This window comes from Lepidochelys kempii, chromosome 1 (assembly GCF_965140285.1).
Source record: "Lepidochelys kempii isolate rLepKem1 chromosome 1, rLepKem1.hap1, whole genome shotgun sequence".
In the NCBI taxonomy this organism is placed as follows: domain Eukaryota; kingdom Metazoa; phylum Chordata; order Testudines; family Cheloniidae; genus Lepidochelys; species Lepidochelys kempii.
The window spans coordinates 167,935,707-167,949,013 of record NC_136380.1 but is presented as its reverse complement, the minus strand read 5'-3'; the positions used below and the strand labels follow the sequence as shown (position 1 = coordinate 167,949,013).

Below are 13,307 nucleotides of genomic sequence, written 5' to 3'. Positions count from 1 at the left end.
GTATGGGCTGGAGACTTGTATGGTCTGATTATCTCCCTATATTTAAGCCCCTTTGTTTTCAGATTAAACCGGTTTTTACTGAAAAATTCCTGGGTTTTACAAGAAGTATTATTCATTTTTTTTTTCTGATTTTCACCCTACTTTTGTATCATTCAAATATATAAAAAATAACTTGTTTTATTGGAAAATACAATACATTGCATGAGATATATGTATTATGATAATACATTAGTCTGAATAGAATATCAGGGTTAGAAGGGACCTCAGGTGGTCATCTAGTTCACCCCCCTGCTCAAAGCAGGACCAATCCCCAACTAAATCATCCCAGCCAGGGCTTTGTGAAGCCTGACCTTAAAAACCTCAAAGGAAGGAGATTCCACCACCTCCGTAGGTAACCCATTCCAGTGCTTCACTACTCTCCTAGTGAAAAAGTTTTTCCTAATATCCAACCTAAACCTCCCCCACTGCAACTTGAGACCATTACTTCTTGTTCTGTCATCTGCCACCACTGAGAACAGTCTAGATCCACCCTCTTTGGAACCCCATTTCAGGTAGTTGAAAGCAGCTATCAAATCCCCCCTCATTCTTCTCTTCTGCAGACTAAACAATCCCAGTTCCCTCAGCCTCTCCTCATAAGTCATGTGTTCCAGTCCCCTAATCATTTTTGTTGCCCTCTGCTGGACTTTCCAATTTTTCCACATCCTTCTTATAGTGTGGGGCCCAAAACTGGACACAGTTGGCCTCCAGATGAGGCCTCACCAGTGCTGAATAGAGGGGAATGATCACGTCTCTCGATCTGTTGGCAATGCTTCTTCTTATACACCCCAAAATGCCATTGGCCTTCTTGGCAACAAGGGCAAATGTTGACTCATATCCAGCTTCTCGTCCATTGTAACCCCAAAGTCCTTTTCTGCAGAACTGCTGCTTAGCCAGTTGGTACCTAGTCTGTAGCGGTGCATGGGATTTTTCCGTCCTAAGCACAGGACTCTGCACTTGTCCTTGTTGAACCTCATCAGATTTCTTTTGGCCCAATTCTCTAATTTGCATATAATATATATATATATATATATATACACACACACATCATAGAATTCTATGATTAGGCTGTGTGTATATGCAAAGCTGCCCGTTGAAGTAAGGCTACGTATTAGTCAAGAAGATACACACAGTAAACAAACAGGCATGCACGTGCGCTCTGAAGTGGGTGTGCATCTGAACATACTGTTGAATCTCACGCCCACCATATACACATTTCAAGCTGTTAGCAGATAACGGTTTAAAGATTCGACACACTAAAATGGGACGAAAATGAAAATCTGTATCAGAATATGTTTCAGAACACAAGAAAGTATTCGAAAGCTTTAAAAAAACAAAAACAGGAGAAAAGGATGAAGTTGAGTGTATGCGCTGCAAATGGTGTGGCCCAATAATTAAATGTAGATATTTATACGCTAATAGTTCTAAGTCTACAACAGTAAACTGTTTATTCAAATGAAAAGTTTTGTTTTCTTAAACTCACAGGTGGCATTGTGTTTTGAGTTCTTTTAGTTCTGCAATAAACCATGCTGATGAACGGAATTCAAAGCATTAATCTACTGAATATTTTTTCCCCTGTCTTTCTGTCCACCACAATAAGCCCCATTATTTACCGAGAACAATTATTAATGTTTTTTTGGACTGATTTTCAACTGTTTTTGTTCTTGTGGTAACAAACACTAATAAATTCCCAGGAAAAATTAAATAAAATAAAAACCAAAAACAAAGGGCTCTACTTATATATTTAAGAATAGGAAGTTTTCTAGTCAATAATTTCCTTTCTGCTAGCGGAGTCTCCCACAATTCTAAGAAGTATGAGCTATTCCTCTCCTACCTGCAGTTCAGTTCAGTTCAGCTATAATGCTGCTTTTACTGATCATGCTCCCTTCTCCAGCTTGCACCAGACCTTTTATTTCAAATGTTTATAAAAACTCATAGAACGATGAGTAACAACCGCTTCAATGCCAGCCAGTAAACATATGTGCAGTAGGCTAACTAGCTAACAAACTAGATAAAATTTAATTTTGTTCCTTTGCTACAAAGCCATCCGGAAGGGGTATAATTATGGGAGACGCTACTACCAGAATGGAAGTTATTGGGTAAGAAAGGAAGGGATAAGATAGTAGAATGAGAGAGAGAAAGTCTTCCCCCAAAATTAATGATCAAAATGGCTGTCTCAGGCAGTGATATGGAAAGAAGATATTTGTCCTTAGACTTGTGCTTGTTCCAGATCTGGCTCTGGATGGCAGATGCAACCTTTCTGCATGTGGTGTTAAACTTATTGGGGGTTGGAAACCTTTGCTGCTTTTTTTCCTAAGCCCTTCTCCGAGCCTGAATCCGAGAGCTCTCTTTCCACAGTAGAGATAGTGGAGTCAGAGGATGAATACCTGGATAAATTTTTTACATTTTTTCTTACCCTTTTGGCCCTATGCGTCTGCTTTGCAGGAATTGCTACCCAACAAAGGCAGTGGGAACTTGCAGCTATTTAGTGCCTTCAGCCCTCTAGCTATGTCTCCCTGTTCTCCCCCTCAATCCCAATCCCACTGCTCATTAGATGGGGTCTCATTGTGGCAGTCCCGATTCATACTGGGGAGAAGGGAAGCTAGGTAGGAGCCCTGCTGTATTAGCCAGGGAGAGTAGGACTCACTTCTTTTCTTCTGGCTCATGTCTACCCTGAGAACAGCTGGCCAGTTGGTGAATTGCTTTATCTTTGGATTCTCTCCCTAATATGTTCCATCACCTCTTCCCAATTTTCCTTTATTGGAGTTTCAGCTCTCTGGGCCAAGGTGGTGACTTAACCTTACTGTCTGCTGAAGTGAGCTGTAGCTCACAAAAGTTTATGCTCAAATAAATTTGTTAGTCTCGAAGGTGCCACAAATACTTCTTTTCTGTGGGCTTACTGTGGCACTGCAAGGGTGGGCTAGCTGTGAACAGGCAGGGCATAATTCACCCTCTGAAGAGCCTATAAATGCTGCATCACCTATAGAACAGTGCTTTGATGTGGCTTAGTGTTTATAGGTAGGGCCCCAGCAAATTCATGGTCCATTTTGGTCAATTTCAAGGTCATAGGACTTTAAAAATCATAAATTTCATGATTTCAGCTATTTAAATCTGAAATTTCACAGTGTTGTAAAAGTAGAGGTCCTGACCCAAAAAGGAGTTGTGGAAGGGTTGCAAGGTTATTGTAGGGGGGAGTGTGTTGGTGCTACTTTTACTTCCCTGCTGCTGCTGGCGGTGGCCCTGCCTCTAAGGCTGAGCAGCTGGAGAGGGGCGGTGGCTGCTGGTCAGGAGCCCGTGAAATCTGGTGTTTTGTGTGCCTTTACCCTACACTATACAGATTTCATGGTCTGTGACGTGTTTTTCATGGCAGTGAATTTGATAGGGCCCTATTTATAGGTCACTTCTGTCATAGTTTTTAGGTGAGAGGGAGGCCTGCAGTGGCGATTCCAGCTGGCTGACATCACAATACACCTGATGGAGAGGGATGAAGGATGAGTAAACGTTGTCACTACTGTCCACAAAATGGTTAAAATTAAAGTTGGCAAAGAAATGGTTGGGAGTAAAGTCAACTACCACTGAACTGCTGCCATGGAGGCAGAAGATTAGGCAGCAAGCCAAAGGGGCTGTGGGCAGCAGCAGCTGTGTTACCATCCCCATAAAATGCAGGCACGAAGGGAATATCCCATATGTCTCAATGGTGACTGACGCTGAGCTACATTTAAATGCATTTAAAATTAGAAAATTCTACAAGGGTCCAGCTAAACAGACTGTTCTCAGTCCTTGAGATATTTATAAAATGGGATTAGAACAGCTAGATGTTATTATAACTAGGACAGTCGATGTTACTCATCTATATTTTGTGACTCAAGTATTTGTAGTAAAACATAGCAGAGCACACAGTATGTAGGCAACTAGTATAAATTGGGGCGAAATCCTGCCCCACTGAAGCCAATGAGTTTTGCCATTGATTTCAGTGGGGCCAGGATTTCACCCTTAGAGGTAGCAGTGACTTGAAGATCAAGACCCTACATTTCATATTCTGCTCTACAGTTATTCTGCCAATGTTTTAAGGTTAATCCTCTTTCAAAAATTGTTAGTGTAAGAGATTAAACAGTTGTGGATCACCAAAGGGCAGGCACTGGCTAGCAAAAGAGGTGCCACATCCAGATACTTTATAGAAGAAAGGCATTGCTTCCCACTACTGAAGTCTGGACTACAGGATACGGAACAGAACCGACTTGCGAGCCATTTAAAGCTTTCTGTGGTAGGTGCAATTCACAAGATCTGGGCTACTAACTAATAAAGGTGTCCAGCTGTTTCATTAATCCAGCAGAAATTGTCTCCTAATCTGCAGTAAACAATCATGTAGACTAATGATTAATATTTAATAAAATTACTATAAAAACATGAGAAGCATTTCTGTTAAAGTATCAAAATTATGGAAACTAATTGTTTCCCTTTAATATGTTTTTTCAGAGATGGATGTTAAAATACCACCTTTTGCTTTCTTTAATAAAAGATCATCAAAATGCAGAAGTTCTCCACAAGCAGCTTCGTGCTGGCACTACTGATCTATTGTATCTACAATACATGTCAGCGTGTCTTTTCAAAAGCTACAAGTGATTCTGGGTGCCCACCTTGAAAGGGCCTGGTTTTGAGACAAGGTTGAGCACTCACCTTCTGAAAATCAGGCCCCTTTCAAAGATCTGTCTAACTCAAAGGTGGGCAAACTACAGCCCTTGGGACCGTCCTGCCTGGCCCCTGAGCTCCCGGCCGGGGAGCCTAGCCCCTCGCCCCTCCTCCCTTGCAGCCTCTGCGTGCTGCGCTGCCAGTGCTATAGCCTGCTGGGCAGCATGGTGGGCATGGTAAGGGGGTGGAGAGCAGGAGATCCCTGGGGGCAGCCAGGGGACAGGGAGCGGTTGGATGGGGTGGAGGTTTGTGGTGAGGAGTAGTCAGGGGATGGGGAGCAGTGGGAGTTGGATAAGGGGTGGGATTCTGGAGGGTGGTTAGGGGTCATGACAGTCAGGGGACAGGGAGCGGGGGGGTTGGATAAGGGGTGGGATCCTGGGGGACGGTTAGGGGTCAAGGAGCGGGGGGGGGCATTGGATAGGTCAGGGGTTCTGAGGGGGGCAGGAAGTGGGAGGGGGTGGATAGGGGGAAGGGGCTAGGCTGTTTGGGGAGGCAGGGGCTTCCCTACCTGGCCCTCCATACAGTTGCACAACCCCGATGTGGCCCTCGGGCCAAAAAGTTTGCCCACTCCTGGTCTAACTGGATACCTAAAGCACGAGTCACTTAAAATTTAGGGTTTGTTTTTTTTCCAGAAAATCCATTGGCCAAAAGACAAAGAAAAACAGGACAATCCCACAGGCTTCGAAACATTGACATAATAGGCCTATTTCTCCCCTTGCACTGTGTGACTTTATGGATCCACATATTTAACACATGAAATAACATAGCTTCAAAGTAAAAATGGGCTATATGTTCTGAACATGTTTCTCTGGAAAATGAACTTATATGAATGGAAGTTACTAGTGAAACAATTTTAAATTGCAACAAACACTAAATTCAGTTATTAAGCTAAATCCCTATGATCACTGGAGAATGTCAGTGGAGCATAAAGTTTCATTAAAATGTTAAGGTTTTCACCAACTGTAGATCAAGAAAGCAGCACTAATGAGAGCACAACAGCTGGTTGGTATCCTTCCTCTTCTTTAACTTCTCTCTCTGACTTTACCTGCTGAACTTTTCAATCTTAGAAATTAAAAAATGGGGTTATACTATTAACGTTCAGTTTATAAATACTTTAGATTACCTTGTATTTCAGATCAGGATTTAACATTAAATTACCACTGATGTTTTATCACATGCTTTAAATTAACTTTAATGCAATAGCAGCTGCAGCTAATAATTCAAATATGAGAAGCATTTATAAATGCAAATTTAATGGTTCCAGAAATTCAGATCTTCATGCCACCTACACTAAATGCACCTGTAAATTAGAAACGCCATCCTGCTTAAGTGTGTAACAGTGTGTTGGATTGTACTTAGGTAGGCTTAATTGACTGAGTTATTCTTGAACAGTACTTCGGTGAAAACATAACTATTGAAATCACCTCTGACTTTTTAGAATACTTTAACATTTTAAAAAATATACAAATTAAAATAAACTATTCTTACATATATTTTCTTTTATATCAAAGTCTTTCAGAACCTTTACAACAACAGTCCAGAGATCAACATGGATCATCCCTTTAGTCAAACAATTTAAGATATTTCTGATATTATTTCCCAAAAGTAAGCTGACTTCCTTCAATGTACAGTTCTTGACAGGACCAGTGCCTCCTCTTCATTTACTACATTGTTCATTTTATTGAAGAGGAAGAGCACTGTATTTCAAAAAAAGGTCTCTCGACAAAGTGGGCAGGTGGATTTGTTGCTAGATGTGAACCATTTGTACTGAAAGAAAAACAGAAACATATAAAATGTGAACATATGATGAATTTTAAAAGAGCTTTACATTAGAACACTTTCATTCAGTTTTGTTTGACAGGTGTAAGGTTTTATCAGATATAGTGACATAATTTGCCAGTGAAGATAGCTACCAAATACTAAATAGTCTAGTAAAAGTTATTTGTCCAATAAACCATGCATAAGTAACTTCCCCTAACAGAAGCAAAGTCATATGAAATACAAACATAAAACACAACATTAGTTTCTGAAAGATACCCTCCAGGATTCTCTCTGTTGTCTGGTGTCATTTTAAGAAGATAGGATCCACAAGTGAGAACTCTCTTGGAATTATACGGTTAGAGAAGCAGTACTTTTCTTTTGTATGGCAATACAGACATCAACCTTTTCTGATATACTCATGATTACTATTTTGTCAGCTTTAATATAGTTTACATACTGCAATTTGAACCAGATTTTAAATTTAGGCAAAATACAAACATGTACACAAGACCAACTCTGGGTACTTACCAAACAGGCTGAATGGAATTTTTTCTTGCATGTTCTACAGGCTTTTTTGGGAAGAGAATAATTGGAACCATGAATGACTGAAAAACAGATCATGCAATCTTCAATGCCCTCAAACCGTTTATCCACGTTATTTTTCCACAAAGCCAAGCCTTCCATAATACTTCCATTCTAACAGAGGGAAAGAGTCACAACAGCAATCAGTGATGTGTTAACATTTTAGAACATCTCTTATTTCTATTCTAGTAACTCCCAGAAGCCCCAAGCAGGACCGGGGCTCCATTGTATGAGGTGTTGTATACATACATAGGGGGACTTGGACCCTATCCTGAAAAATTAATCGAAGATGACATGCTATGTATGAAGGGTGTGGTAAAGGGATGAAACATGTACAATTTTAATGTACATAATCAAATAAAGCCATGTATTTCAACTACAATGGACAGTATCCTATAACGTATCCGTCGGCTTCCAGACATGTTCCTCTCTACAGAACTTGTAGTGGACAACGTGCATTTAAGAGCATTTATAAAACTATCTGCATTAATCGTTTTGTTAGTTTCTTATCATCACAAGTGTAGAGTGACATCCATAATTACCAACCAACCCACCCAATTTTAGAGGGTCTCATGTTAGGGGAAGTTTTGAGACTGTAATGGTTCATCATCCACAGATGTAGATCCTGGTGTTATATTTCAGTCAACACTATATTGCTAAGATTGTTCTACCATTTTTGTGTCACTGTTTGTATGTCCTAAGTTGTCAAAACCAAGGGTTTTGCCTAAAACTTCACCTGGTGAGTGAGGTATGTGCTTAACTGTAGCATCCAATTGCGCCACTGCTGAACAGCCACACCAACCCTCTTTCCGCTCTCAACTGTTATTGAGCCCAGTGGGTAATTTGGCGGAAGCTGTATTATCAGTTCAATAAATATATCATCAACTGAATAGGTAGCAATCACTTCCCGAGTAGCAGACCGAGCTTTTACCTACAGAAAAACAGAAACATTCAAAAAACTGGCGAGATCTCACTTTATGTTAAACATACACTTTCTCAAGGCTTTTTCTATTACATGAAACATCCATAATTTACTGCATATACTTGGACCAGGAAAACAAGTGACTGACAAATCTTTTCATTAAAGAAAAATGCCAACCTTTGTCATGCCAACTAAATAGAACTGGTACCAGCCAATCAGATTGAAAGATGACTGACAATCATGGATAAACTTAAAAAAAATTACACTAGCCAGAAGGTACCATATTGCTAGTGGTCTTGCAGAAAAGAGCACTGATATGGATAACCTCTCTGACTGAAGTACATGCACCAAGATTGTCTACACTATTCCAAGTACAGGAAGTCAGCAATTCTATAGCGAACAAATGTCATCCTACTAAACCAATAACAAATTAAATTATGCTATCAAACATTTACGATAATAGAAATAAAGTTGGTTTATTTATTTTTAGAGGATCAGTCAGGTTCTGAAAAAGCAACATCTCTGCTTTGACCATTACAGCATTTTGATAAAGATCTAGGGTAAAATCCTGGCTCCACTGAAGTCAAGGGCAGAACTGTTGACTTCTACAGGGTCAGGATTTCGCTCCAGTCACAACTGCAAGAGACCACTATCCTTTGATAGTTCTATTCCATTGATATTATCTCAATGATCTTTACTTAGATGGCACTTAAAACACCTTATTGTATTTAATGCCTGGTTTAGAAACATTGAAAAGTTTATAATTCAGTTTTTACAAGACAATTCACAAACAACTTTTTGAGAAGATAAAGGCCTTACTAACCGTCATGCCATTAAATAACTGGGTGCTAGTCTGCACAGAAGATATTTCTTGTAAAGAAAGTACATTGCTGACATATTTGCTTGTAAATTTATCTACAACATTGAAGACACGTTTCTCACAGCTATTCCACCAAAGCCTAACCATGGCTGGCAAGTCCTTCAATGTCATATGATACACCGAGCAAGCCAAGTGTGGAATCTGAGATGACAGTATTGTTGTATCTTGGGGGGAAAAAATCAAAAACATTTTGTCAAATATCATATAGGTGACAAAGCACTGTTTCTGCCCCATGCCTATAGGAGCATTATTTTAATAATTTGATTACAAGATAGAGCCTGTTGCCAGCAGTGGAAAGCACATCAACAATTCCCAAACCCTCTTGTCCATAAATGCTATCCTTCTTACGAACATTCAGATTTAGAGCTGGTTAGAAAAACTTAAACGGAACCATTTTCCCTTAGAGAAAGCAGCTGTGTCTAAACTGAAATGTTCTGCCAAGTTGTGTTTGTTTTGCTGAAATTTTACCAAAAAAGGGGAAAATCGTTCCAACAGCGTCCAAGTGTTCGTTCCATTTGGTTGTTTTTAAAATGAAACGTTTCAATTTCCTTTCTAAACAACTTTTCATTTTATTTTGGTTATGTTACATAGTAATATGAAAATGATGAAATCAAAACAAACATTTTAATTTTGAAACTGTATTTCCTTGCCTCTGTTACCAATATCACTTTAGATTATTGGAAAAATAATGTTCAAGTTTAACTTGCTTTTTGCACTTTTCTGGTAGAACAATGAAAATTAACTAATCTACTTAACTTCTGTCTCTAGACAATTTAACACTCTGTTTCTCATGCATTAGCACTATGCTGCAACATTTGTATTTGCAAATATGTGAATGCAAATATGAATTAAGTATTTTGAAGAAATGTTTATTAACTTCATATATATTTTTAAATAGACAATCTAAAAGTTGGCTTAAGCTACCTAAAAGTGTCCATTTAAGAAACGAAGCAAGAAATCTGCATGCAGACTGAACACATTGTAGGCTTAAATATTTTCCCTTTCTTGCACCATCTAAACCAGTGGTTCTCAAACTTTTGTATTGATGACCCCTTTTACACAGCAAGTCTCTGAGTGTGACCGCCCCCCCTTATACATTAAAAACACACTTTTTTAATATGTAACACTATTATAAATGCTGGAGGCGAAGCGGAGCTTGGGGTGGAGCTGACAGCTCGTGACCCCCCCCCCCCCCCGTGTAATAACCTCACGACCCCCTGAGGGGTCCCGACCCCCAGTTTGAGAACCCCTGATCTAAACCCTGAACGTGTGCAGACACAGGGCACTATTCTTTTCAGAGATAAATTGGTATTAAGGATTTCCCATCACAGCTTTTTCTGGAAATAACTCAGTGATGAGACTAAGGAAGGGAAATGTTTCTCTAGGATTTATCATTTTATTTCACTAAGAAGCATATTTTAACCTTATTAAGGCTGAAGTTACTCCGAGTGAACAAATATCATCTACATTTTTACTAACCTTTGACACCTAAATGAAGTTCTTCTGTAAAGAAAGTTTTTGTGTCCTTATCTGGGACTTCAGTAGCTGGCCCTGAAAAGGCAGGGTTTTCTGGCATAAGCCTGAACAGGTGATAAAGCAGTTTATTCAGATTCTTAGTTCTTCGAAGGTACTGTGAATATAAAGCCCGCAGCTGGTGCAGGGAAAAATAAAGTATGTATGAGTCCTAATAAAAAGCAGCTCGTTCTGATATGAACGTGTCCATGTAGAGAGGAAGTTTGGTTCAGCAATTAGGGCATTAGCCTAGGACCTGGGAGACTCTGATTCAATTCTTTGCTCCACCACAGACTTCCTGTCTCCACTTAAGCCTGTCTGTAACTCAGTTTCCTATCTTGAAATGGTAGTACTTCCCTACCTAACAGGGGTGTTGGAAGGGTAAATACATTAAAGATGGTGAGATGCTCATCTACTAATGATGATGAGGATTATATAAATACCTAGGACAGACAGACATCTACATGTAAACATTAAGCATGGAGATAAACTGGTCAGGGCAGTCCAACATATAGGCTTATCTGGAAAAGCATTCTGACACCAAAATCTATTACTATCTTTTAAGTGAACTGATGGAAGCCTCATGGTTCAGGCTATTGAATTAGACTAGACCAAGAGCTCAAGAACATACTGTAGAGAACAATCTTGTGCTTGAATAGATGAGCTAAGAGAAAAGGAAAAATCTAAATTTAGAATGTTGTTTTAGCTTTGTTTCCAATGAGCTGTTAACACAGAATTCATTTCCATTACATCTATACCTACAAATGTGAACTCCACAAATGGAACAGGAATCCAAATGGTTCACTTTGGTATATGTGATATATAATGTCATAACGTTTCTATCACTCTTTAACAGTAATAAATTACATTATTTTGGACAACTCCTTCAATGGGATTTAGATACTTTGTAACATGATACTAAATTTAAAATTAGGAGTCACTGATGCATAGAGTAGATCAATTGTAAGAATGACAATGTACGCAATATGCCTTGTACTGTGAACTATCACATTACCTTAAAAAATCTGTTCCACATCCCTCAAGTATTGTTTACTGATTGAATCACAAGATCTTCTGGTGGTTAACTAGTAAGGTTAACTACAGCTGTCTATTTAATTAAATGCACCAAATACTTCCTATTTACAAACAATAGTTTGAATTCAAATTAGGTATCTCTTGCAGCAAGATTGTTCTCCTTACACGAACATTAATATACAGGTTCTACAGTGATGATGTCTTGCTTCCTGTTGAGGAAGATTTCTAAATATTGTAAAGTAAGCATTTTGCAGGTGGATAAATAGAATATTAATAAAAAGCCAATGAGGCTGCTTAAAAAGTGCTTACAAATTATATATTTTAATAAAATTCTTAAAGCATTATATTTACTACTCGGTGTAATAGCAGCTTTCTGCATTGCCATGCCAAACACATGAATTCCACTACTAGCTTAATGGCAGAGTACTAGTGCTGTGTAAGAAATGCTCAGCACTAGGGAAAGGGGAGTTCTATCAGTGTATTCAGTGTTGATGGGTTCGAAAAAGAATACCATTAATTCTGCATTAGCTGAAGGCCTGAAACCACTGAATACTTAAAAGGAAGAAAAATATTACGAGGAAACTTCAGGGCCAGGTGTAAATGGACCCTGGGCCAGATAGGAATGTAAAGAAAACCCACTGGGAGAAAAAACATTAATTAAATACATACTTGAGAAGAAGCTGCCTTGAAGAAAGTTAGTATTAATTTCCATGTGAGAAGATATCCTAAAATAAAGCAGAACTCTTCGCTCAGCGGCTGAACAACTGCATACTCTCCAACTGGAATGCATTCTAGGATGTTTTCTAGAAAGAGTTCTTGAGTGGCAAGAACAGACATAAGAGCTGCAGGTGGTGACCTACAGAATGATAAGGCATTATATATTTGGCATAGTGATGAAATATACAAAATAAAACTTTCTTAGAACACAAAATGGTTTTATTTTTTACAGCCTGCTCAGCATCCTCTTGGTACCAAACATGTAAATATATCAAAAGAAGCTCTCTTCTTACAGTGAAATACTCTTCTCAGTCCGCACAGCAGTATTACATTTTAATACTCCTCTCCCCTTAAATAGACAGACCTCCAATTAACTTCTTGTAGGAAGAGCAGAATATAGCGATTGAATGCTACCATGGGGATCTGAACGGAGGACTCTGGCCTTTATTTGAATTGCTTTAACTTATATTTGGGCAGAACTCACAGTGTGCTCCTGCTGGATAAACACAATAGAAAGCGCAATCCATTCTTACCACCTAGGCAAGTGGTAATACTGAACTAACTGCTCCTTTTTGCAATGCTGTATATCGGATTAAAAGTCCCTCTTGACCCCATGACATGCAACACCCCATCCCCTTTAAAAATGCAGAACTGAAGTCAAAACAGAAAGAAAACGTACAAAGCTGATTCCTCTTCTTCATCACCATAAGATTTGAGATCCTCATCATCAAATTTAGGCAACTCGGGCATTAACCTGTGGAGTTGAGAGAACCAGTTTTCATTTTTACTGCCTACAATATTTATGTCGTATATCAAGAAAAGCATTAAACTGTTGGCAATGTATTTATTAAAAATAGTGCAATGTCTATAAGACACACATCCAAAACTGGTTGCTTAAATTACAGGTGCCAGAAGGCACACAGTCTTGCTCAGTTTTTCCCTTTATTCATCTTTATTTTAGGAGGACTCAGAAGTCCTAACATCTATACTTCTGAACAAGCCTATCATCAGCCTTTACAGACCTTTGAGGGCACTCTAAATGAGAGGCATAAGCTGCTATGGAGCCTATGTTTCAGGTCATATGTACCTTATAAATTGCATGAAAGGTAGTCAAGTATATGTACCAAATTTCAGGCACTAGGGCTGTCCAAAGAAAGTTCAGAAGAATCTTGA

General features: G+C 39.0%; 1 protein-coding gene across 2 annotated transcripts in view; it reads right to left on the bottom strand.

The window, feature by feature from the left end:
* Positions 1 to 163: 163 nt before the first annotated feature.
* The window catches only part of LTN1 (listerin E3 ubiquitin protein ligase 1), a 46,470-nt gene continuing 33,326 nt past the window's right edge, over positions 164 to 13,307 (bottom strand). The window contains exons 24-31 of one of the 2 annotated variants that reach the window (XR_012161199.2): positions 12,814 to 12,888; positions 12,087 to 12,273; positions 10,350 to 10,521; positions 8,814 to 9,034; positions 7,805 to 7,999; positions 7,015 to 7,182; positions 6,214 to 6,492; positions 164 to 1,292 (exon numbers count right to left, since the gene is read on the bottom strand). Coding sequence is in view for 1 of the 2 variants with exons in the window: in XM_073362945.2 (XP_073219046.1) it covers positions 6,430 to 6,492; positions 7,015 to 7,182; positions 7,805 to 7,999; positions 8,814 to 9,034; positions 10,350 to 10,521; positions 12,087 to 12,273; positions 12,814 to 12,888 (1,081 nt within the window). In the remaining variant the exon portion in view is untranslated. Of the gene's footprint in view, positions 6,493 to 7,014; positions 7,183 to 7,804; positions 8,000 to 8,813; positions 9,035 to 10,349; positions 10,522 to 12,086; positions 12,274 to 12,813; positions 12,889 to 13,307 lie in introns of both variants that reach the window. The other variant, XM_073362945.2, reaches the window with a different exon arrangement.